General features: G+C 34.7%; 1 protein-coding gene across 1 annotated transcript; it reads left to right on the top strand.

Moving 5' to 3' along the window:
* Positions 1-11,646: 11,646 nt before the first annotated feature.
* LOC139779748 (uncharacterized) lies at positions 11,647-23,093 on the top strand. The gene is made up of 18 exons (XM_071718226.1): positions 11,647-12,405; positions 12,584-12,781; positions 12,880-12,997; positions 13,241-13,303; positions 15,447-15,708; positions 15,794-15,955; positions 16,117-16,207; positions 16,580-16,716; positions 19,534-19,661; positions 20,477-20,706; positions 20,858-20,980; positions 21,114-21,231; positions 21,302-21,563; positions 21,933-22,103; positions 22,349-22,439; positions 22,507-22,643; positions 22,705-22,837; positions 22,962-23,093. Exons 1-18 carry the CDS (start codon positions 12,262-12,264, stop codon positions 23,010-23,012), a joined length of 2,619 nt encoding a protein of 872 aa, XP_071574327.1. The 5' UTR covers positions 11,647-12,261; the 3' UTR covers positions 23,013-23,093.
* Positions 23,094-27,663: the final 4,570 nt, after the last annotated feature.

Here is a 27,663-nt window from a genome sequence, read left to right as displayed (position 1 = left end):
AGGGATAAAAATTATAGAAATATTAAGTATTTGTTGCTACGAAACGCGGAAAATTATTGGCAGACGATTTCGTGGAAGAGAAAGCGCCGGCAGACTGCAACAAAGCGGCGTTAACTTTTGTGAAAAAAAAATGATAAGCTTTATGATTAAAAATTATTGGTAATAATTACTAAACTGTTAACGAAGCTATGTGCTAAATGGCAGACGAAAAAACTGAAGACAACATCGAGGCAGACTGTGATGAAGAGCGCGGTTTCGATCGCGCTTCTTAACGAGTTAGTTCCGTACGATGCGTTACTACGATATGTTATTTTGTTAATTATATTATGTCGACAATAAGATAACAATTTCTATATTATATATATATAATAAATGCTAAAAGATATGTTTAACATTAGAATAATTTTTTTATTAATAAAAAAATACTATTCAAATATATCATTAGACTCGTGAAAATGTCAACAAATTTAAATAATTAAATCGTGTAGATTTAATTCCGGGGAGGGAAGGGTATTAATTTTCCAACATTAGCTGTGTTTCAAGTCCGACAAATAATCGGCGCGCAGTTTATTAAGTTGAAATATATGTATATATATATATATATATATATATATATTTCAGTTCATTGGGTGTACAACTTAGTTCGGTCCGTTTTCAAAAGATGGCTCTAGGTGCTATAAATGGTTGACGGCGACAGCTGATTTTTGCTGTATCGTGAAGTGTCAACATCTGTCAACCAAATATTGTTTACAAGCCTTTGAGTTTTGCACAACAAGTTTAATTTTTACTGCGTTGAAAATGTCGAGTTTCGTTCCAAATAAGCACCATTTGCGGGAAGTTTTGATTTTCTGTTTCAATTGGAAGAAAAGTGCAGCTGAAGCGCATCGAATGCTTGTGGAAGTGTATGGTGAATCTGCACCATCGGATAAATCTTGCAGAGAATGGTTTCGACGATTTAAAAGTGGTGATTTTAGTGTTGAAGACAAAGAGCGTTCGGGTCAACCGAAAAAGTTTGAAGATGAAGAATTAAAAACATTACTCGATCAAGATTCGTGTTAAACGCAAGAAGAGCTCGCAAAAACGTTTGGAAGTTACTCAACAAGCTATTTCGAAACGACTCAAAGCCGCGGGATACATCCAAAAGCAAGGAAATTGGGTCCCATATGAATTGAAACCGAGAGATATCGAACGACGATTTTGCATGTCCGAAATGTTGCTTGAACGGTACAAAAAGAAGTCTTTTCTGCATCGAATCATTACCGGGGGCGAAAAATGGATTCACTACGACAACCTGAAACGCAAAAAATCGTATGTAAAGCCCGGCCAACCGGGAACATCAACGCCGAAGCCGAATCTCCATGGTGCCAAGGTAATGCTCTGTATTTGGTGGGATCAGAAGGGTGTGATCCACTATGAGCTGCTAAAACCTGGTCAAACCATCACGGGAGACTTCTACAGGCAACAATTGATCCGTTTAAAGCGAGCTATAGCCGAAAAACGTCCAGAATATGTGACCAGACACGAATCCATAATCTTTCACCATGACAACGCTCGGCCTCATGTTGCTGTTCCGGTTAAAAACTATTTGGAAAATATCGGATGGGAACTTCTGGCTCACCCGCCTTATAGCCCAGACCTTGCCCCTTCCGACTACCATTTGTTTCGATCGATGCAGAACGCTTTGACTGGAATACGCTTCACTTCAGAACAGGGTATCAAAAATTGGCTCGATTCATTCTTGGCTTCAAAAGATGAGCGCTTCTTCCGCGACGGAATCCATAAATTGCCAGAAAGATGGGAAAAAGTAGTGGCTAGCGATGGACAGTACTTTGAATAAGGTATTAATTCATTTTATCGTTCAAATAAATGCGTTTTTCAAGCAAAAAAACGGACCGAATTAAGTTGTACACCCAATATATACCTATATACATTGTAATTCGTTACTTCTGTAACTATTAATTTCTTTACTTGCGCACCACGTACCGCGCCTGACTCGTATCGCCGTCTATCAATTTGTTGAAAAAAATACTATAAAAAATTGTAGACTTATTCTATTTCGCTGTTTGCATCGGATTCATCGTACTGCATATCTTCTTCGCTTTCGCAATCGATATCATCCTCAGATTCGATTTCGTTGATATCTGCTGAAAAACGAAATAAAAATTTAAAAATGACTCATATTAACAAATATGAGATTGAAAGCGTGTGCAAAGATTTGTACCTTCAGACTGTTCTTGATCAATAACAACGTCTTTAACACTAGATGGTATCTGAGGTCCATCGAACCATCGGAACTGGTATTTGGAGTTGATTATCACCCATCCGCAGTCTTCTGGTACCAAAAAAGTCACCTACAAAATTTTGACGCTTCATCGATACCTCCTTGTGCAGCTGAATTAAGACCGCAATTCTTAAGATCTATGTATATCGCTAGATTATGGAGCCACGCTCACAAGAAAATTCCGACTTTTTTGGTACTAGAAGACTGCGGATGGGTGATAATCAACTTTCAAATACCAGTTCCGATGGTTCGATGGACCTCAGATACCATCTAGTGTTAAAGACATTGTTATTGATCAAGAACAGTCTGAAGGTACAAATCTTTGCACACGCTTTCAATCTCATATTTGTTAATAGTCATTTTTAATTTTTAATGTCGTTTTTCAGCAGATATCAACGAAATCGAATCTGAGGATGCTATCGATTGCGAAAGCGAAGAAGATATGCAGTACGATGAATCCGATGCAAACAGCGAAATAGAATAAGTCTACAATTTTTTATAGTATTTTTTTGTTAATAAAAAAATTATTCTAATGTTAAACATATCTTTTAGCATTTATTATATATATATAATATAGAAATTGTTATCTTATTGTCGACATAATATAATTAACAAAATAACATATCGTAGTAAAGCATCGTACGGAACTAACTCGTTAAGAAGCGCGATCGAAACCGCGCTCTTCATCACAGTCTGCCTCGATGTTGTCTTCAGTTTTTTCGTCTGCCATTTAGCACATAGCTTCGTTAACAGTTTAGTAATTATTACCAATAATTTTTAATCATAAAGCTTATCATTTTTTTTTCACAAAAGTTAACGCCGCTTTGTTGCAGTCTGCCGGCGCTTTCTCTTCCACGAAATCGTCTGCCAATAATTTTCCGCGTTTCGTAGCAACAAATACTTAATATTTCTATAATTTTTAGCCCTGAGCTTTATCATTTTTTTCCTTGTAAAATTTGTCATTTTTGACCGTCTGCCCCCGCCTTAATCTTCCTAAGCGCGCAGGCAGACTGGTCACTCAGTGTCCGGGAGTGCAAATGGAACCTCTCTAGCTATAAATATTTCATGTACCTTATACCTTGCATTTTTATGTAGCCAGCTCTCCGTCTACAAATGCATAGCTCTTGTATTCTTTGTTTAGCTTGATATTTTGTATATCCCTTCTGTTTAGGATATACGGCATTTTTAGCATGCGGGATGTATGCCATAGTACGGACACTCTGTAAAACTCGAAATCTTCTATGTGTTCTTTTTCCTTCTTTTTTTCGGATCATATAACAATAATCTTCAATGCATCTATCTTCTTCCATTTTCTTTTTAAAATCTTTCAGATTTAGTAATTTGTTTATCATTCTTACATCTGAATAAACTTTTTACACACATTTTATAACTTATTATATGACATTTTATTGCCTTATTTATAAATATTATTTGTAATTTTATATATATGTGTATATATATTATATATATATATATATATATATATATATATATACAATGTATATATATGGGGTATTCCATGACAAATCGATCAAAATCCGGCGATGACATTTTAGATCTGCTCCGTAATTTTCTATATGAAAGTACTTGTCGAAAAACACCTTCAAAAATGTTTTTAGATTTTTTAAATTATCCGTTTCTAAGATATGGTTTTTTGAAAAATTTAAAAAACTACCATTTTTTTTAAATTTGAAAAAATTCACATAATTCTAATAAAATATAACAACATTTTTGAGTCATGTACCAAGATAAAGGTTTTATAATTACAAAAGAAAAATTAAAAAAAAATTAAAATAAATTAAAAAAAAAATGGAACACATTTCTGACACTAAAATGAGCAAAAAAGTTCCTTATGATATGTGTGCAAAACCGTATATTTATGGAGTTACAGTTTTATTTCATTATCGTATAAGTATAAATTCAACAGTAGATGCTGAATATCGACGCGTGATGACTTTCTTTTCAATCCCTGGAATCACGCAATGTATACGTTGCGTTTGCGGAACTCTACGCTCGTTATTGAACCTTGGCGTTAAAAACTTAGTGGTGTCATTAAGGTAAAAGTACCAATAACTGGCCACTTAAGGATACGAAAAAAATAAATCTTAAATCTAATACATTAAATTAATTTTATGCTACAAAAAACTTTTTTATTTAGGAAGTTATAACTATTTTCTGCTTAAACGAGTAAAAAAAGTGATTTTTTTGCGGTATTTTATTTAAATTAAATAAAAATGTAGTAGACATCGATGTACCATACATGACCAGCCAAAATGCGATTGTCCCAGCGTCCAAATTATGAGGTCCTAGTAACTGGCCATGACTTTTTAAGTGTATTAAAATAATTTTAATGAAAGAAATTTTATTTTGCAGAGTAAAAGCAAGAAGAAAATAATAAACAAGTTAATAAAAAAACATTAGAAAAGTTAAAAATATAAAAATATTGGATAAAGAAATGCTTAAGAGGTTAGAAAATATAAAGTTTTAAAAAAAGTTTTTACAGTCTAATAAATAATTTATTTGTATTATTAATGTTTTAAATTATTATTAATTAAAAAATGGTTTTACAATCTAATAAATAATTTATTTTTACTACTAATTTAATAATTAGATTTAACTCACTTAAAACTTTAAAAGTTCAATACTACACATTTTAACAGACTGTGTGTAATAGTTGCTGGTGTCCTTTTATGATCAGAAAAGGATCATAAGTGGTAACATAGGTGGTAATATAGTACCTTTAATATTTACTGTAAACAAAACAGTTATGCTTTCTTTCTCATCACCATGTACAATTTAATAAAGACTTTGATCCTTTACGAGCCAATACACCTGTCTGCCTTTGAAACTAAGAAAAAAGAACTTTCATCTAACAAATACTCTTGACAGATGGATGTCTAGTAGGTTTAACTTTTGTAAATGTTCTTTTACTTCTCTGAATTAATTCTTTAAAATATCTTCTGTTGCTGATGCTCAATTCATTGTCAAATTTTTAGCGATTCTTGGAGTCACATCTGGATGTCTATGACAAAAACTTTCCCACCAGTGTCTGCCTGGTTTATTATCCTTTAAAGGAGACTCAGTGATAAGTTTCTGCACACACTGAAGAAGTTGACTGGATTTTCTATTGCAGCCAAAGAGGTTTCCCTGTAACAAAATCTCAACATCTTCAGTATGTGCAGAAACATATCACTGAGTCTCCTTTCAAGGATAATAAACCAGGCAGACACTGGTAGGGAAAGTTTTTGTCGTAGACATCCAGATGTGACTCCAAGAATCGCTCAAAATTTGACAATATATTGAGTATCAGCAACAGAATTAAGATGTTTTAAAGAATTAGTTCAGAGAAGTGAAAAAACATTTACAAAAGTTAAATGTACTAGATATCCATCTGTCAAGAGTATTTGTTAGATGAAAGTTCTTTTTTCTTGGTTCCAAAGGCAGACAGGCAAATAACTTACAATTTGAGGTTATATATACTACATGTCAATAAAAATGAACGAAAAAAATGCATAAACCAGAAAAAATATACAATTTAGTACACTATCATTACAATAAGTAATGTTTACAATAAATATACTTACAAATTTCGTACAGAAAACAAAGCACAAAAACTCGAGCGCGTATTGCGGTTAGGTAGTAGGACATACAAGTAAGCACTTGAGATGACGATTCGCCCGATAATTGGACAGCCGGCTAGTTTTCGGGCAGGCAAGATTATCACGTACTGATTCATAGCCATGTAAATTTTTATTGAAAAAACAATTTAAATGAGCAAATTTTTATTTTTTATTTATTATAAATATTCTTAAAATTATATAGAAACTTAATTTTTGCAGAAATATCTAATATTATGATTATTATCATCTTAACAAGTATCACACATTCCTTAGCCATATCTTAAGGAATCTATGAAGACTCACGGTGCATTTGACTACGATATTTCAAACAATTTTTTAAATATTTTAAACAAAATGTTTAGTGGCATAATTTTTTATATAAGACACTGAATAACCAAATAACATAAATCAGTAAAAATATTTCTCTTTCTTTATGTATATAGCTTAATAAAAAAAAAATGTCCGTCAATGGCCAGGTAAAGGGACATGGTCCGTCATATACTAGGTGCGCAACTAAGTTTCCGGGTTTTTTTGATCAATAAAAAATGGAAAATTTCAAGAGAAATACAAAAAATGGTTTATTCAAAGTATCGTCCCTCGCTAGCTATACATTTTTGCCATCTCTCTGGCAATACATGAATACCGCGACAATAAAACGACGCGTCTTTGGTCCGAAACCATTCATCCAACCAATTTTGCACTTCTTCGAAATTGGTCAAGTGTAGCCCAGCCAAGCCATGCGCCATCGACCGGAACAAGTGATAATCGGAAGGCGCCAGGTCTGGCGAATACGGCGGGTGCGGTAGCAGATCCCATTTCAGCGTTTTGATGGTGTCCTGGACGATGGAACTGCGATGGCACGGAGCGTTGTCGTGCTGCAATATCATTCGTTCGTGTCTCGTGTCCCATTCTGGCCGTTTTTCGAGCAATGTATGGTTTAAATTGATCAGTTGTTGTCGGTAGCGATGCCCATTGACAGTTTCGCCCGGTTTCAGCAGCTCATAGTACACGTTTCCTTTCTGTTCCCACCAAAGCGCTCCTTGTCCTCAGTGTCGAAATCGCCACTTCTGAAGCGTTTAAACCAATCTTCACAGGTAGTTTGCGATGGTGCATGTTCGCCGTAGGCTTCCTCAAGCAAACGACGTGCTTCAGCTGCATTTTTTTTCAAGTTAAAGCAGAAAAGCAAAGCTTCCCGCAAATGCTGTTTATTTGGCACAAAACTCGACATCTCCGTTGTTAGAAAAAATATTTTTGCGTTGCGATATGTGTTTATATAACGACTGGTTATTGTTAACAGATGTCCAAGCTATAACTTCAGACAACTTCAGACATGTAAGTCGAGTACATGTGTTATTGGTGCCATCTATGTGTGAAACCCGGAAACTTAGTTGCGCACCTAGTACTCTTTGAGTTGAATAGAAGAATTCAACATTGAGAATATGCACCTTGCACCATTCGTATAACGATCTCGGAGTTAGAATTTGACGGTCTACTGGAAGCTGCAAACGTGCACGTGATGCAAGACGTTTAACAGTTCCAGCAAGACCCTTGCCATGGGCAGTTGCAAAAAAATTCCACTCTGCTGCAATGGCATAGTCGTCAAAATGATTCATAAAACGAAGTTATTGCGGTTTTTGTATTGTTGCGGAGCCTCATCATTATAATAATATTATTAATTTTGATTATTGAAATAATCTCCTTTGAATTGAAATAATTACGTGCAAGTTTGGAGCTTCCAGTAGACCAGTCAGATTTTTTTTTTTAATTTACCGCGTCTGGCTCTTAATTAACCCGTTTTCTATATTCGTGGATTTCCATTGGAGCCTATACTTCGAATTTTAAGTCACGCTGGCTGAAAGTACGCGTAAATATTACAACTAATAATAGGTTATTGCGATAAATATTACCACATGCCTCAGTGGTCGAATTGGTACAACACCCTTCACGGAATGGAGGAGGTTCCAGGTTCGAACTCTGGCTGAGGTAATATTTTTCGCAATAATTTCTTTACAATAATTTAGATAGCATCAAAATTAAATCGAAACGATTTAATTAGGGGGAGGGAGGGGATTTTACTACTCCAATCGGAGTTGTGTTTCAAATCCGACAAATTTAGTCGGCGCGCAGTCAAGGTTGGAAAATATGTACAAATTTATAAATAAAAATAAAAACTTTCGCGCATCATTTACCGCGCCTGGCTCTTAATTAGCCCGTTTTCTATATATATTCGTGAATTTCCATTGAAGCCTATACTTCAAAGTTATAACTATAATTTTACAATTATTTCGCACATAATTTGAAGAAAATTTTAATGCATTATATTCACGTTTTTTAAATTTAGCATAGATGCATACAATTCAGTAATGTAGACTAGATATTTGTGTGACATTAGTATTACAGAAATTTGAGATATAAAACAAAACATTTCTTCTCTATCACTTTCTCTCTCTTCTTCCAATCCTTCCTCTCATACAAATCTTTACTCCATTACGGATCACAGTTTATAAGTAATAGCATCAAGTAATGCTCACAATTGTAAAATTCAAAAATAATTATTTTTTAAATTTCTGTTTACACCACATTTTAATGCAGACCTAGCATTTCAAGTTCAACGGGACATGATATGGTTCTCTCTGCAGAATGCCAAAGTAAAAAATTATCTGGATTGCCTGTTCTGTCAACAGCACAAAAGAAAAAAGAAACAGCCGCAATTTATGAGTAATTATTCGCTTATGTCATACAATGTTATGATATCTCACTAGTTAAATTTTGGCTTTTCTGCACGAAGATAATTTACAACTGATAGTTTATAAATTATTTTTTCACAACACCTCCACGGAAAGTCCGACTTTCCATGCCTGTAGAGAGGGGCGAAAGTGGCCAATTTCACGCCAGGGCTTACTTTTCTCCCTAGTTAACAACTTTCCGCTGCTATACAAGGTGGATAGTATCAACTTTTCTTCCTAGGAAGGAAAATTGGTACTTTCTGCCCCGTATAGCGGGCAGAAAGTAAAGTAACGACCAATACAAAATCGAGGAAATAATCCGACCTTCCAATTTGAAAATTGTAATGTAAATATTAAATTCACTAACTAATAAGACTTTTTCTTTGTAAAAATTATATTAATTTCAATAAATAAAAAAATAATTACTATTTCAAAAATTACTTGTATTAAAACTATTGATTTGGAATTATGTTTTTCTTAATAATATTACTGAATAATAAAAGATAATTAATTATACCTATTTACATAATATCCCTAAATAAAATTCCAAATCAATCAGATTTAGTGCAATAATTAAAACTATTTATATTTCTTTTTGAAATTTTATTATCATTTTAATTTTGTGTTATGTGGGGGGCTTCGCCGCATCACTCTATTTTTCTCTTTTTATTTAACGATACGCGCGTATAAACTGTACGAATGGAACACCAAACGCACACACTCTACAGGCATTCAAAAGTCGAACATTTCCGTAAAGGTGTTGTGAAAAATAACGTGTGCACCTCGGGTCGAAAGCTTTTTCAGATTTGTGTGATTTGCCGCCCGAGCCGAAAGCGAGGGCGGCAAACTTCACACTCGTCTGAAAAACGCTACTTTCTCACCTTGGGGTGCACAATATACTATTCCGTTCTATTTTTAATTATGTTATATTTTAGTAATGCAGAGTTGTAGAAAGCATTTTAAAGTCAGTGGAAGATGAAAATAAGTCTCTCATTATAGAACGTCAAACTCAAGAATCATCTGGTTTGCCCGTTCAATTATCTGAACAAACGAAACAGCCGCATTTCATGAGTAATTATTCGCTTATATCATACAGACAGTGTAACATCTTACTATTAAAATATCAACTTTTTATGTGCACAAAAATAATTTATATGACTGCAATACATTAAATAGTATATTGTGTACCAAGGGGAGGGCGGCAGTGTGGTCTAGTGGTAGAGCGCCAGACTCGTAATCTGAGGAACCAGGTTCGAGTCCACTAGAGCCATGTAAACATGGAATGTTTTTCCGAAGCTGCGCCCCTCCGTGCAAGATAGGCTCTTGTGCGGAGCAAACTGGGCTCCGTCTTTCGGAAAGAGACGTTAAGCCGTTGGTCCAAAGGGTTAAAGTGAGAGGAGAAAGGGTAGTAGTGTAAAGGTTTGGGTAACGTTCCTTATAAAAACGACTTGCAAACCCTGCGGGGATAAGCAATAAAGATAGTTTATGAGTTTATGAGTGTACCAAGGGGAGAAAGCAGCGTTTTTCAGACGAGTGTGAAGTTTGCCAAATCACACGAGTCTGAAAAAGCTTTCGACCCGAGGTGCACACGATATTTTTCACAACACTTTTACGGAAAGTTCGACTTCCATACCTAGAGAGGGGCGAGAGTGGCCATTTCACGCCAGGGCTTACTTTCCTCCCTAGGGAAGAAAATTGATACTTTCCGCCCGCTATGCCGGGTGGAAAGTATCAATTTTCTTTCCTAGGGAGGAAAGTGGTTACTTTCCGCCCGCTATACCGCCCTGGCGTGAAATTGGCCACTTTCGCCCCTCTCTACAGGCATGGAAAGTCGAACTTTCCGTGGAGGTGTTGTGAAATAATTATTTTATCATCTCTATACTTTTAAATCATAACATAAAAATAATATTTTTGTTCAATAATTTAATTATGTATACTACTATAACATTTTAAATGCTATCTCTCTAAATCTGAATCAGTGAATAGTCACTGATATCAGTGACTATTCACTAATTCACAGTACTATTCACTGATTCAGATTTAGAGAGATCATAATTAAAACGTCTTTCGCATGTTTTATTTTTAATCTTGCCGTATGTGAATGTACAGAAATGTCCCAAGAATTTCAGAATCAACGGTTTTTTTTTTGAAATTTTTAGAACAACAGAGTTTAACATTATCTCCGTTCGTGGAACTGCAAACACCGCATGAACAAAGAATAGAAAAAAGAAGCGTCACTGATGAGTAATTATTCGGTCTGCTTTTAACATTAAGCAATTTATTCTGCACAGCATTATATTTCTCTTCCCAACAATAACAATTAAGAAATTGTATTAATGTATAAGAAACCTTAAACTAATTACTATAAAACGAATATAGAATTATGCATTAAAATTTGATGACTATTTAAATCTAAGAATGATAATTATTCACCTTTCTTATGTGACATTGCACAAGAAGAAGAATATATTACGAATTCAATATGTATTGACTTTTTAAACAAAATTTCCAATTTATTTTGTGTACAATTTATTTAACGTTAGTTTATGTTATAAATTTTTTTTAGTAAAAATGTCTATGCTTTTTGTTTTTTCTTTCATATTTCAAATGTTTATTAAGTAAATGTTTTAAATTCTGTGTATCTTCCTAGCAAAGAAATAATAATGATTATTATGTTCATTTTTCTTGTAACGTTATTATTTCTTATATCTTAGGACACACACACACACACGCACATACAATGTATATTTATTTTTTGAAGGCATCATTTCTTACACTTTAGGACAAGAAAAATTTCTAATATTTTCTCAGAAATTTTGTAAGAATTGAGACTTATGAAAAATTCTGAAAAAATATATAAAATTCCTCAGATATACAGATTTTCTCATATTTATTTAAATTTGTAGATATGTTAGTGGAAAAAATTTAAAATATTTTATTGTTATTTTGTCTGAGCTTTTTTGAAAAACATTCCAATTTGTATAAAAAAATCTAAAAAATTCTAAGCATTTTTGGGAAAATCTGAAAATTTTTATAGAAATTCTGATTAATATAATATATAACAAATATTCTGAGACATTTTTTTTACCAGGGGTGTGTATATATAACAAGATATATATAAATATACGCGTACGCGCGTACAGAGTTCTACTACGTGCCCTTAAAGCAAAATTCTACTTCTCCCTCAGTTTTATATCAGGATCAGAAAATTATTTTTTCGCTGCTTTCGCGGTCTTGGTAGCTGCTGCTTTGGAGAAATAAATTGTGTGTGCACAGTCCACTTTTTAAATTCTCATAATTTTTTCAATTTTGTTTAAAAAAAGAAGATAATACGGAATAACTTAGCTCTCTTGTCGAGGTCTCGAATTGGACTGTCACATCGAAAAGCGCTAATCATTCGTACGCTCAAATCGATAACGCCGCGAGGCTCCGTCGCTCGAAGCGGCTATACTCTAAACAAGCGGGTGTCTGAACGAATAACTGACAATGTATCATTATGAATATCGGACGCGTCAAACTTGATTACCATATCCTGTACATGTGTACAGGATATACATCCTGTGTATGTGTACGACGCATCTTCGACGAGTTTAGGAGACGGTAGCCGGTCTCCTAGCGTAGCGGCAAGTTCACCATGCAGTCGATCGTACTGCGTTACTATCGCGTTAATAAGACCTTCATGTCTCAAATTGGCGTCTGGCCCTATCAAAGCAGAACTATGAGGATATTAATACCGAGTATGATAGTGTTAATAGACGTCAGCTGTATTATAGCGGAGGTAAGTATTCGATCTCGCAGTTAAATGAGAGCGCGTACGTTTTTAGATTCAATCAGCATTTATTTTAAAAAAATATAAGACGTTTCTAGAATCAATTGTGTCTAATTTAGATCTTCGATTTACCGATTCTCTGGCTAATGTTTGGCTCTTAAATAGTGATAGCTATTCGTCACAATAGGAAAATATTGCGGCGTCACAATTATCCCAATATCACGGCCTTTTTGACATCTCTTATAGCGATGCTTCACTCTCTCAGATAATACGTATGCTCGATACTTGGGGTGACGTTGATATCGCAGTCGAGTGCATGATTTCGATAATAATTGTAGTCGGCTGTTTTACGAAATTATTCAACCTTATCTTTAAGATCAAGGAGGTATGATTGAATTCCTTACAAAATATAAATATGTTCACACATATTACTGTTCTACGCGCTGCGACTTAATCTTTAGATTTTTACTATAAAATCTTTAGATGCGGCACATGTTTTCCCTAATTGAATATCATTGGCACGTGTTTACCAATTCCATGGACGTCGAGATCATGCAAGATTACGTTACGTTCGGTAGAAAAGTGGTAATATTTTACGCAAGTAAGAAACCTCGATTTCCGTCGCTTGACTATAATTAACCCTTAAACACCGCACTGGGTTACGCTAACCCAGTGCGGTAGTAGCGTTAAGAAGGTCGCGATTCTCCGAAAGCAAATACTGTTTAGAGGTGCAAGTTCAAGTGCGAGTGTTGTTTTTAGAAAGATATGTGAGCTTTTATTTTGAAAGTTATTTGTAAAAAGTAAAATGCAAAATATTTTAATAATTTTTGTTTATATTTTATAGAAAATCAAAAGCGTGGCGCGGTGTCGGTTTGTCTCAACGGCTTTTTGAAGCAGATTTTCTTAAGTAAGAATAAATAAATACTTATTTAATTTTATTGCTATAATATAATAATATGTTCGAGTCATAATAAACAAATATTTGTTATAAAATAAATATTTATTTTTTATATGTATTTTTAGGGAATTTTATATCTATCCTAATTATATAAGAAAGTAAAAAATATATTCTACAATAACTTTATCGTATTATTTGACATTTTTATACCTGATTTTTAAACAAAAACATGCAAATTTTCTCCATTTTAGCTCTAATATCATATCATTATAATATAATTACTCCTAATCACGATCATATATAAACAGGTCTGGACACTTCGACACTATAGTGTTTATTAGTTAGAAATAAACAATTTCGTAACTTGCCATAGTGATGATTAACGAATGTATTTCAATTGTATCGACTTAACTGGCCACAATTCAGTACAAAATCACGACGTTTCAGCCCTTGGTTTGGGCCCTTTTCAAGTGTAAACTAAATCATCTGTATAAAGAATCGTTGAAATCACAAGACATTCGTAATGTATGAAATTATTCCAGAAAGATTTATTAGTTAGATACACTTGATGACAGGTTCTGTATGACAAATCATAGCAAATATAAAGAGACGAATATTGTATCTAGCTAGAATTGATGAATAAAGAAAGGTAAGAGTTAATAATTTTATTTATTTAAATGTACACTGGTTGTTGCACCGACATACAGGTCAGCATGACGGGTTGCCCATTCGTGTAGGCGCGCATAGTCGTTCACAGCTGCGTAGGCTTCGGCGCATTATAATCACTCACATAATGCGCCGAAGCCTACACAGATGTGAACGACCATGCGCGCCTGCATGAATGGGCAACCCGTCATGGTGACCTGTATATCGGTGCAACACTCTGCATAAATCTAATAATCTAAAACCTCTTCTCTCCTCCTTCCTACATATCTCTCTCCCCGGCCTCTCTCCTGTCTTCCTCCTCTTCCTACTACCCCTAGTCGAACTCTTTCTTACACCTTCTCCGCTGCTCCATCTTTAGCTTCCCTTCCTCTTGTCTTCCTTTCCTTGTCTCTGTTTCCTTTCTCTTCTTCACCGACTCCTTTCTCCCCTTTATCCTCTCAAATCTACGCAGAGATTTTTTATATTTCTCCTCTTTACGTCTACTCTTTCCTCTGCCATCCTCTCCTCCTTCTCTCCATTCTGCCCTCCTTCCTTACCACCTCCTTCTTTGCTTTATTCATTCCCCCTCCTTATACCCTAACTGTCTCTTTCTTACACCTCTAATTATCTTCTATCCCCCTGTACCACCCTCTGTTTCTTCTCCCCGTCCCAAAACTACACCACATCATCTATCACTATTCGCCTATTGTTCCCCTTTACTCTTCCCCCTTTCCTTCTCTCCAATTCTCGCTTTCCTCCCTCCTCTCCTAATATTCGATCTCTTCCCCCCTCCTCATTCTTCCCCTGTTCTTTTCTTCCCGCTTTTCTTTTCCGCTCTTCTTCACCCTCTTCTCTCCTCTCTCTTCTCTCCGTATAGGAGTGTCCAAACCTGTTTTATATGATCGTTCTCCCAATACTTCATAGTTAACGCCACAGGCAGTTTATTTTATTATTTTCAACGAAAAATATAATTATTCACATAAAACATTTGTTTGGTAAAAGTACAAAAATCATCCAGCTTTACCTCGCCGATTAATTATACTTTTTGGAACAAATCGTTATGATGTTTTTTTTTCCCTTAAAGTACAACTCATTACCTATCCATTTCTGTAAATTAAACACTCGTATCTTAAAAAAACTGGTTTAAAAAAACCAAATTGTTTCGGATTTTCAAGACGTTTCTCTTCTTTAATTCTTTTTAAAATATATCTCGAGTACCAGAAGTTTCATGACATTCTAATCTATATATTTTTTTTCCTTACTGGCGTATCAATTAAAAAAAGGCTTTAAAATTGGTGTATTAGATCCCGAGATATAAACAAAAGAAAACACTGGGTTACATTAACCCGTGTGCGGTATTAACGGGTGGCACACGAAGTGCGGTGTTTGAGGGTTAAACATAACGAATCATAGATTCATTAATTTATCTCATAAACAACATGCTACTATTGTTACACTGGCTATATTAATTGAAAACGTTAAGCAACAGCAATGTCGTTGTTCGCAGCTTACATTTACATGTCGATGTCACTGTACTTGATAATACCAGTGTCGCCGCAGATCATGGACATTGTAATGCCTCTCAATGACAGTCGTCCACGAAAGTTCCTGCTCGAGGTCGAGTATCATGTAGACCGAGAGAAATACTACTATCCCATTTTACTCCATTCTTATGTGGCGATTACAGCGATTATATCGATTATGGTGTGCGTCGACACTACATACATAGCGTACGTGCAACATGGTTGCAGTTTATTTGCAGCCATTGGGTAAACGCAACTTTTTAATACTTACTGCAGTATAGTGTAGATTCTCGGATCCTAGATCTATTGTTAGACATTAATATTTCTCCAGGCATCGATTAGAGCATATTTCGAAAGGACACATCGATGAGACGAGCCACTTTGCTAAAGAGAGAACGCGCCGAGACGTAGAAGTTGAAGATATTTGCTTCAAAGAAAAGGCGATTTTTCACGAATTTGTCACGTGTTTGCGAAAACATCAGCTTGCAATACAGTTTGTACTTCCTGCATGTTCCGTTGTTGCGCTGATTAAAAACTGGGATATTAACTTATTCGGAAATTGCCTAGTTAAGAGATCGATTCGCTGTTTATAATATCTATTGTCATGTTACATCAATTATTACTAAACTTACGAATTATTTTTTACGTCGCCAGGTATGTTCGTTTGTTAGAATCTTCCTTCACGGTGTCGACGGGTATTCAATTGTTGTGTAACGTGGTTGGTATAAGCCTTATAGGAATTCAAGTAAGTATCACAAGTATACAGGATGCCCTAAAATGACTAGACACACCGTTCAAAGCTTCAAAGTATTTTCTTGTGTCGTATGCAGAATTATGTCAATATCTCAGTCAATGTATAAGAGCACCTTCACTTGCTATGCCATGCCTGAGCACGCAAAATTTTCGCAACGGATTGCTCAACTGTAAATGCTTCTCATTTAAAAATTATTATAGCCTCGACATTTTTGCATAAGAATCTTCGTCTTAGAATGTTCCACAGAATCTATTAGTGAAACGATGTCCGGTTATTTTGGGACACCCTGTATATTAAGGCAAAATTTACAGATTGGCAGATTGGCGTTGATAGCATTTATTTTAGGTAATTCTATTTATCTAGGTAATTAGTAATCTCGACAGTACCGAAGATTTCATTAGATACGCTAGCTTATGCATAGCGGCGTTTTTCCATCTTCTGTGCATGACCTTGCCAGGGCAGAGATTGATAGACCACAGCTTAAATGTGTTTAATAGCGCGTAAAAATATTATATAACATTTGATAGATAAAATATTAGAAAAATATTGCCGGGAAACTGTGCTGGATATTTTGATGTAATAATTACTATATTACACTGGGCAACAAAATTATCGCAACAAAAATTTACGTAAAAAATTTGCCCAACTTCAAATAAGCATAACTCCGCGAAAAATTGTCATATCTGAAAGATTTTTTTTTCATTTTAAAGGGTGAAGTCTGTATTTTAAGGAACCATTGTTAGATTTTGAATTTAGCCTCCCGCCCTCCCGCCGTTCTTCCAAAAGTAAGGACGTGTTACGTCTCCAAAAAATTGCATACTTTGACACATTCTACGGAGTAGAATGAATTTTTTTCGTAACTATCATGGCAACCATCGTAAAATATGGACTTTTCCCTGCAAATTAAAAAAAAAATTAAGTCCGTACGATTTTTTTTCGCCGAGTTATGGCTTATCAAAGTTACCTATGCATTTTTGTGCATTTAATCACCGCCAACATTAGTATTACCCGATGAACACTTCGGGGAGGTTATTGGTCGGATTTTGCCTATCGTGTATGTGTGTGTGTGTTAGCAGAGATTTGCGCAAACTAATTTTTATTCAAACGAGGCATTGTTACGATTTTGTCTTTTGGTTCCGAATGAGCAATACAATACCACAGTATAAGTAAGAACAGTAGGTTCACTCCGTGTCGAAGCCTTTGTTCTTCGTGGCAAACGTCCGCCATAATGTTGGTTGTGCGAGCGTGTTTTATTTCAACCGCTTACTAGAAACCGCTTGATAATTGTATAAGATGAAAAAAAATATAAGAAATATATATTAATTAAATATTTGAAGCAAAAATGTCACAACACATGCACATAAGTAAAAAATACATGCGCTTTTTATTTGAATAATAGAAACCGCTTGTGATAATTATATAAGAAATGAAAAAAATATAAGAATTTACATATTAATTAAATATTCGAAACAAAAATGTCACGACACATTTATTCATGTATATTTTATTCATTTTATTTATGTATTAATTTTTTTATGTATTTATTTATTTATTATCTTATTACATAATATTCAAATAGCATATTTTTATTATTGTATTTATATATGTATCGGCGCGTATTGTATTTGTATTTATTTAAAAATTTTTTTTAAATAAAATCATAATGAGTAATAAAAGTGGTTATCGATATGTATTTAAAGATTGTGGGATCAAAGGAAACTATTCTGATTTCCGAAAGATTCAGAAAGGTACGTATTCATTATAACAAATACATGAATACATAAATACATTAAATACACATAAATACATAAATACATTAACACTTTAATACATAAATAAATATGCTATTCGTATATTATGTAATAAGATACATAATAAATAAATACATTTGAAAAAATTAATACATAAATATATTTAATGCATTCAAGTCTTAATATATTAATAATGTATTAATATATTTATGTATTAATTTTTTTTAAATGTATTTATTGATTATGTATCTTATTACATAATATACAAATAGCATATTTATTTATGTATTAATGTGTTAATGTATTTATGTATTTATGTGTATTTAACGTATTTATGTATATTCATGTATTTGTCATAATGAATATTATACGTACCTTTCTGAATCTTTCGGAAATCGGAATAAAGTTTCCTTTGATCCCACAATCTTTAAATACACATCGATAACCACTTTTATTACTCATTATGATTTTATTTTAAAATTTTTTTTAAATAAATACAAATACAATACAACTGACGCGCCGATGTATCTAACCAAATGAACTGTCAGATGACAGCCGCCATGTTATTGATTGTGCGAGTCGCCATATTCATTTACCAACTTTTTAGGGGAGTGAACCTACTGTTCTTACTTATACTGTGACAATACAGTGACTGCAATACTGTGAAGTTTTGTAATACTGAAGTAAGTAACTTCACAGTACATTACTTCTGTAAGTATAACTTCACAGTATTGCAATCACTGTATTGTATCGTTAATTCGAAAACAAACGACAAAATCGTAACAATTCCTCGTTTGAATGAAAATCAGTGTGCCCAAATCTCTGCAAACACACACACACACACACACACACACACGATAGGCAAAATCCGACCAATAACGTCCCCGTAGTGTTCATCGGGTAATACTAATGTTGGCGGTGATTGAATGCACAAAAATGCATAGGTAACTTTGATAAGCCATAACTTGGCGAAAAAAAATCGTACAGACTTAATTTTTTTTTTAATTTGCAGGGAAAAGTCCATATTTTACGATGGTTGCCATGATAGTTACGAAAAAAATTCATTCTACTCCGTAGAATGTGTCAAAGTATGCAATTTTTTGGAGACGTAACACGTCCTTACTTTTGGAAGAACGGCGGGAGAGCGGGAGGCTAAATTCAAAATCTAACAATGGTTCCTTAAAATACAGACTTCACCCTTTAAAATAAAAAAAAAATCTTTCAGATACGACAATTTTTCGCGGAGTTATGCTTATTTAAAGTTGGGCAAATTTTTTACGTAAATTTTTGTTGCGATAATTTTGTTGCCCAATGTATTTAATAGGCAATGTATTACGTATATATTACATATATGTATATTACATTAAACACTTATCATAGTCATTATAGATGTCGCAATGTCTGTTAGATCGCGCATGATTTCCCGCGATATACAGTAATTCCCGCATTTTGAGTTAATTCTCAAAATATTATGTATTAATATTGAGATAACTCTATTATTAAAATATATATATATTAGTAATTAATTAATTAAATTGATTCTCGGTTAAAAAGGAAATGTTTCAGTTGTAGGTCACACTGGTACGCGTTCTCGTTAAAAACCAAGAAATTGTTGCAGATATTACTTTACCGAAGTATCGTGCCGTGCACGTTGACTGCTGGTAAAATATACGTAATGTCGATGGCCAATTATAGTGCGGTAAGCACCATTGTGCATTACAAACTATATGATTTGCCTTTATAAATGACGCGTATATGTAAAATGCGTTTGCTTGTGCAAGCTGTATTGCACTGAAAGAATGATGTTTTTGTTTAAGGTGGTGCAGACCGCTATGTCTTACTTCATGACGTTCTCTTCTCTGAAATAACGAGTTCTCTATAATTAAATATCTTTTGTAGTTCCATCCTAAAAATAAATAAATTCCCAAATATTGAAAATTCTATATATGTATGTGCAGCGTAGTGCAGTTTGAAAAATATATTTTATTTAATCCATAAAAAAAACTGGGACATTGAATCATTGAATCATTGAATCATGAAGACCGAGCCATTCGATACATTTTTACGTGAGACATATAATCGTTAAAAAACCTGCAAGAAATTCTAATGCGCGTAACATCTAGATTTTGATCTTTTAAAATATGAAAGAAATTGATATAAATGATAAGAGAAGTGACTAATAGACTTTTAATACACTTTATCCGCCGCATATTGCGTAATCTGCTCTCTTGTATCGAAAACTGAACTGCGCGCGGCCTCCCCAGAATTAACATTTCTTCCTTAAATTTCTCTGAATTAATTTTATTCTTCTGGCTACATATTAGACATGTCTATTCTGGCTATATATTTTTTATCTGCTTCTCCTTTCTCTTTTTTTTACCTTGCTACCTTGTTAGAGCATGAAAAATTCATATTTCGGATCATGTAATTTCGTTAAGTACAGCTTGTCAACGTGACACGACGGGGACAAATACGTATTGTCTACTGATGATTCGTCTGTGCAACTAAGCTCCGTTCCTCCCTCTCGTCGAAGCATCGTCCCCCTTCGTACAATTCTTCCCCCACAAATTTCCAGTACGTTGGCGGATTAACATGAATGCGTTGTTCGACACGCGCTATTATAATATAACTAAACTGTTTGCGTCGATGGTCGGTATATGGCCATATCAGTCGCAACTTAGAAAAAAGATCATCCAATCAGTCAGCATGTTCGTAATGTTCACATTTTTTCCGCCTCAGGTAAAGGAAGTATTTCGTATTGAAAAGTATTTTAATGCATACTGAGAAAGGTCCCCGAAATTCCGCGCAAGTTAATTTCACGGTAGTAGACAGTGTCAATTTCTGGAATAAAAAAATACTCGAATTTATCGTTCGTATTTTTGATGTATAGGTGAAGAGATTGTACGACGTGTGGGGGAAGGACATAGACGCCGTGTGCATGTGTATACCTCCTATCGTGACTATTTTAGTGAGCATGACTAAAGTAGTGACCAGCGTACGATGTGAATCGCAGGTTACTAATTACGACGTTATCACGTTATCTTTAAAGTTGTTCGATCGTGGCGTGGAGCGTTTTGAATGAAATTCACGCAAATACATTATTTCCGATTAAAGCCGCGCGTCTCTTCACGAAATGCTGTTTTCAGGTGAAAGAGTTACTGCGCCAGATCGAAATGGACTGGAAAATAAATCCGACGGCGAAGGAGTATGAGATTTTAGTGAATTACACGTCGAAGGGGAGAACGTTGTGCATCGTTTACTCAAGTATGAAGGATTGTCGCGTCGCACCGAGCGTAGCGAGCGTGTATGTATATTGTTATACCTGTCCTTTCAGCTATGTTGTGTAACGGGCTTATGTGCTTTATCATGACACCGGTGATCTCGCCGATACTGGACGTCATCTTACCCCACAATGGCACGCGCGCGAGAAGCTTGGCTTACGACCTCGATTACGGGATTGACGTTCAGACTCACTGGCTATGGTTGTGGCTGCACAGTAGTACGACGTCAACAGCGACTATATTAAATATCATTGGCGCCGATCTGATGTACGTTACGCTTACCGTTCACAGTTGCTGCCTGTTTGCGATAGTAAGGTAAGCGTCAGAGATATAAGTAACTCTGTTCGTTTGCAACTAATTGTAAGTGAAAACGGCTATAGATTCTGCATTTTACTTACGCAACCGACAATTCGCAATGATCTGAGAGAGCTATAGCTCGATAAAGATGTTAAATTGTCTTCTTAAAATAATTAAAAAAAATTAAAATAATTAAAAAAAATCAAAATTTGGTTTCAATAAAAAAAATAAGCTTCTCTCACAAGATTAAAAATTTGATCGAGATTTTAAGCAATTGTAAAGAAAACAAACGTTATTTAAGGAAATAATAAGCTCATCTAACGGTAATTACCAGACATCCTGTAGAATATTCACGCATGAAAGATGAAATAATCGTTTGACCTGCAGACACAAATTGGAGCACGTTGCCGATTCGATAAAAAAGCACACGATGCAATCTCTCGAGAATCATAATTATAATGTTGAATGCTACGTAAAATATAAAGATCGACAACTAAGATTAAAACAGCAAGCTGCTGTCGTGAGAGAATGCGTCATTAATCATCAAAGAGCAATACAGTTGGTAAAATATATGTATATTCATATACAGGACGTTCCTTGCTAAACGTATCTCCTTTCCGTAGAGAGAAAAAAATTGATTAAAGATTCGAGCTGAAGTAAAATACACACTTACTAAGAAACACTGTATACGTACAATCATAATCTCGATGGAATTAAAATAATATAATATTGTATAAAATATATTTTTGATACGTTGCTTTAGATTTCTTAAATATATCTTAAACAATCTCTTTGTTAATTAGTTGTGTGCAACTATTGCACTGCATTTATACGTGGTGTTTCCTCGTCATATTAGGCTTAAACCTAATCATCATAAGTATCTCTGCAGTTCAAGTAAGTCTGAATGAAAATGGAAATTACAGCGATTGGACACCTCACTTCTCTTTCTTTTCTTTTTTAGTTAGTGAGCAGGCTATTCCAATGGGATGGGATGGCGATGTGCGTTATGTTCATATGTGGCCAACTGACTCACTTGTTTTTTCTTAGCTTAATGGCGCAATATCTACTGGACCAAAGCTCGAACGTTCACGGATCAACGTGAGTGATCGGAGCGCAATTGTTGCGGACGCATCGGATATTAAAAGCGCCAGATTTGCAGGTATTCATGCTTCTGGTATAATATGCCTGTCCAGATACAGAAGGACATTGTACTGATCTTGATAAGAAGCCGTATACCGTGCAAGATAATGGCTGGAAAACTATTCGTAATGTCGCTGGAGAACTTTTGTACGGTACAAATAATAAAACAAAAATTTATCCAATTAATTAATTAATTAATATCTTATTTATATGTATATGTATAATGCTATATTTAATTAAGTATTGTAAGTTTTATAATATCTCTTATTTTTTTAGATAGTGCAGACGTCAATGTCCTATTTCACAGTGTTGGCATCTTTCCGATAAGTATTTGCATCTTCTTTGCATTGAAATAACTAACGTTTTATGCACCTTTATAAAATTAATAAATAAAACTATGATTTGTTAATCAAATACCTACTTATTTGATGCCTATACTGCAGTTATGGAAATGTAGGGGAGACCGGGGCTAAACCGCCAGTTTTTTTTCGGTGCTGATTTTTAACAAGAAAATAAATAATTTTAGTTAAATATGGTATACCACTGTAAAGAGTGAACCTTTAGCTACAAAATTTATATAGGAAATTTTTATCTATGTTGCTTTGTTTAACCGGTATAGAGCAAAAACGACAACGGTGGAAAAATTGAAATCTCAAAAATGCCGGGGTTGAACCGCCACCCCCCCCGGGGCTAATCCGCCACACTGCATTTTCAATACATATACGTACATCTAATCCTGAAAAATGATAGGATACATTTTAATAATTGTTTTTTAAGAGAAAAATATAAAAATTTATTTAAAATTTTTATGCAAAACATTATTAAAAAATAATTGTTTTACCTATTCCATAAAACAATTTAGGCACGTGAATACAGAGGTTAACCAAATCGTAAACTCCCCAACGGCACGTCACATTGTCAACGCGGGCAACCACGGGGAATACGCGTGACGGCGTTCCGGTGCCATAGGATCAGCGCGGACCCTCGAGCAACCTAACCAAGCCGCGTTTCTCGTGGAGGAGCGATAAATAGCGACAGGGGGGTTAGAAAAGCTCGCGGTGGAGCGCGACCATTTTACCGACTCGACGGCGTCCTCGCGCCGATTCCTCGACGCGCCGACGACGACGACGACAACGGCCACGACCACCACGACGACGACGGCCACGACCACCACGACGACAACGGCCACGACCACCACGACGACGACGACGACGATGACCACCACGACGACGACGACGACGACGACGACGACGACGACGACGATGACCACCACCGACCCCACCACCACTACAACGGCGGCGACAATGACGCCGAGACGATGCGGCGAACGCTGGACGATGCGGTCGCACGCGCGACTGTCACTGACACAACGACCAACAACGACGATTTACCGCGGCCGGGAGTCGGGACGATCTACAGCGCGCGCGGTATGTCAACTCTTGCGCGGAAATCGCGGGATCTCAGAGCCGTGCCGTGCCTCGCCGTACCTCGCCGACGTGCCGTGAGCGTGAGCGATCTCGAAAACAACGGTCCGCCATCTTCAGTCGGCCAAAACACCCGTTTTGCGATGATACGTGCGTACCATTTCCCTCCTACACAAACTGACGCACGTGCAAGGGAAGACAGAATCACGCTCGAGGGAAACCTAACCTGAAATCGCCGTGAGCTGCAGTCGTGAGCCCGGCGCACCACAGTGGAGAGACTGGCGGACCAGCCCCGGGTGCTTACTGGCGGATAAGCCCCAAACATAAGTTTCAGGTTTGATCGCCCACGAAATATTAGACATCAACGATAATGAAAAAACTACACTGGATTCGTGTTCAGCATGCATTACTCTTTATAATCACGTACCTCGAGATTTGGAGAGCAAACATTATTGCAGATATTACAAAATTTCCACGCGCAGAAAATTTCACTTTCACCTTCCGAAAACACGTTTGCCCTCGTAAAAATCATAACACGGCAGGTAACCTGCCGAAACTCCGTTGGTCACATGGGTACTATAAGCAGCGTTTACAATGTTAATAGCGAGTTCGCACAATATACAGGTTCCGAGATATTTGATTTGGCGGTTCAACCCCGTTGGCGGTTTAGCCCCGGTCTCCCCTACTGATACTTATAATATATTTGTCAGATATAATTACCGTTTTTACCGCAGTTTTCTTCATATAATTTTTACGTAAATGTTGATGAAATAAAGAATAATTAAGAGAGCTCAGAATGAAAAATTGTATTGTAAAATAGAGATAATTGGCATTTATATATATACAAATTTCAATTAAATATACAGGAATACATACGCAGTGCGTTATTGATTTCAACGTGCGGACCAATTAATACCTGAGAGAGGAAATCATTCCGTATTGGAATGATTGGATTATCTCAATTATCACAAAATTACACAATCTATGAATAAATTGTATGGACAATTTATTGACGTAGAAATACGTCTTTGTCGACAGTAAGTAGGAGATAACATTGGGAACACAGATGCAACGAAAACATGTCACACTTTGAACGTTTATATCTTCGAAATTAATAATCGTAAAATAATGATTAATACGTCATGAGATAGCTTATATAGTCCCATTTCCTCTTGAAAGTTTCAAAAGTTTCAAAAAGCTTCCTAAATAAGGAAGCCAAACAATATTATATAAGCAAATAATTATGCTCAGGTTTCAACATTTTTCAATTTTGGCAATTTAATATTAATTACTGGCAACTTTTCTCTAATTTCATTATATTCTTCAATCTTTTCTACCCCTATTTCATATACAATGCTTTAAGATTTGGTTGATTAGACTCAGCTTTATTAGACTTCTATGTATGTACGTATTCCTAGCAAATTCTAACATATGTAACTCAAGAACTAATTAACCAAATTTTAAAGAATTTATATATGAAATAGGAATAGAAAAGACTGAAGAATATAATAGAATTAAAAAAAAATTGCCAATATAATAAAAAAAGTGTAGCAAATTAGAAATTTGCACATTTTTATCGCTTTTATGTAACTCAAGAACTAATCAACCAAATTTTAAGGGTGTTTTAAAGAGTTAGTTAAAATGTAACGAAGTTGACGAAAATTTAATATCATATTGTGTATTCTCTTTCAAAGTTCGGGGCTAAATTTCAAATCGATTCACAATTTAGATAAAAAGTTATCAATCTTGAATATCCGTCTTACAAAGGGTTTTACAGAGAAAAGTGTAAACATTAAAAAATGTAACCAATATAATATTTTACACACAAGCAGATCATCAACAAACAAAAATATAGCAACAAAATTTGAAACAATTTACAACAATTTAAAAAAAAAATTTTTTTTTGAAAAAAATAGTAGTAACAGTTATTTACAGTCACTAAATCTACGTCTTTTACATTCTATTAGATGTTCCGTAACTATTTATATACATTTTTTTGTCTTTGGATCCCCGGAGAATTAATATCAGAGTTTTTAATATTTCCTGCATACTTTTGGTTGGGACGGTACCTATAGAACATCCTTAAAGAATTATATATAAAATAGGGGTAGAAAAGATTAAAGAACATAATAGAATTATAAAAAAATTACCAATATAATAATAATCAAACGGGCACAATAACAACTGTGCCACAACGAACAACGTAGAAGTTAGAACTACGTCTACTGTCACTAGTTCATGTTAAAGTATTCAGCGAAGGACAGTTGATGTAGGGCTACGTTAACTGTCCTTCGCTGAATACTTGAACATGAAATAGTGACAATTGACGTAACCCTACGTCAATTGTCCTTCGCTGAATACTTTTTTTTATGTCTTTCATGTATTTTTTTAAACACTAGACACCACAGACGCGCGCTTCGCGCGCGCTATTTAGCTTTAACATTATGCTATTACTATAATTACACTATTAACTTCTTGATACACACAACTGTCAAAATATACGATGACAGCTGCAAATGAAGTAAGCGCAGCGAGAGAACCAATTGGCATCGCGGAAAAGCGGCAACAATAAACTTCGAGATATGCGAGTATCGACTTAACATGCCTTTTTTTAGAAACGAAAATCAGATCTTTTGTTCCAAAAAGATCTGATGATACGGAATTACTGTCCTCTCTCTCATCAGAATATTTAATTAAATTGTCTTATTAAAATGCATTAATTGGTCCGCACATTGAAATTAATAATGTACTGCGATCTACTATTCGTATAGCACTTATTATACGCTGTTCTGCCCTCAATATTATCGAATCAGATACAACGAAGAAGAAATCAAAATCGCGTTACTGACATGGTAACACTGAATATGCCTAATTTATTTTGATCTCATAAATCTTCTAATTCAAGATTTTGAGATTTATTGACTTCAGCTAGCAAGCTTTAATTTCTTCTAAGTTTGTTTCTTTAGGATTTTTTTGTCTGGCAAAGTTTTTATGTGTAGGTATAGATTTTATATAAATATTCGTACAATAAACGACACTTAAAATAGTATCCGTCATAAAAAAAAGACAATCTAACGGATTTAGCATTTTTTAATTTTTTGAACAACCAAGTAAATACGATATTATAATTATTGATCTAGTAAGGACATTTTAAGGAGAAATCTCTTCTTTCCATTTTGTGCCATCTTCTTAACAATATTTTGTTGAACAGTTTTCTCTTCTTCAACAGTTTCTTCAATTTCTAATTTTAACAAGTATATATTATAATCGGATACTTCAAATTCATTTATGTAACTGGTTTTTTTCCTATATCACCATATATATTCGTGATACAGAAAACACCAAGATTTTGTTTTCGAAATCTTATTCTAAAACATTTTTTACTCTTTTAGTGCACATGGCATGTTGAGTCTTCCTAAAATCTTTTATGTATTAATTGGATTAAAATATAAATATATACAAAAATATTAACATTATAATATTAAATATTTATTATTAAGAAAACATATTTTGCATTAGATAAATTTATAATAACTTTTTTTTCTAAGAATTTA

The sequence above is a fragment of the Temnothorax nylanderi genome, unplaced genomic scaffold (genome assembly GCF_030848795.1).
Source record: "Temnothorax nylanderi isolate EJ_2023f unplaced genomic scaffold, tnyl_v1.0 TNYL_tig0239_pilon, whole genome shotgun sequence".
NCBI lineage: Eukaryota > Metazoa > Arthropoda > Insecta > Hymenoptera > Formicidae > Temnothorax > Temnothorax nylanderi.
The sequence above is the reverse complement of the archived record's forward strand: the minus strand, read 5'-3'. Positions and strand labels throughout refer to the sequence as shown.

Excerpts from the sequence above, each read along its gene's own strand:
- LOC139779748 (XM_071718226.1), top strand. The coding sequence starts at position 12,262 with ATGCAGTCGATCGTACTGCGTTACTATCGCGTTAATAAGACCTTCATG. Across the intron at positions 16,208-16,579 it reads TAAGCCTTATAGGAATTCAA|GTAATTAGTAATCTCGACAG; the intron begins GTAAGTATCACA and ends CTATTTATCTAG. Across the intron at positions 22,440-22,506 it reads TAAGTATCTCTGCAGTTCAA|TTAGTGAGCAGGCTATTCCA; the intron begins GTAAGTCTGAAT and ends TTTCTTTTTTAG.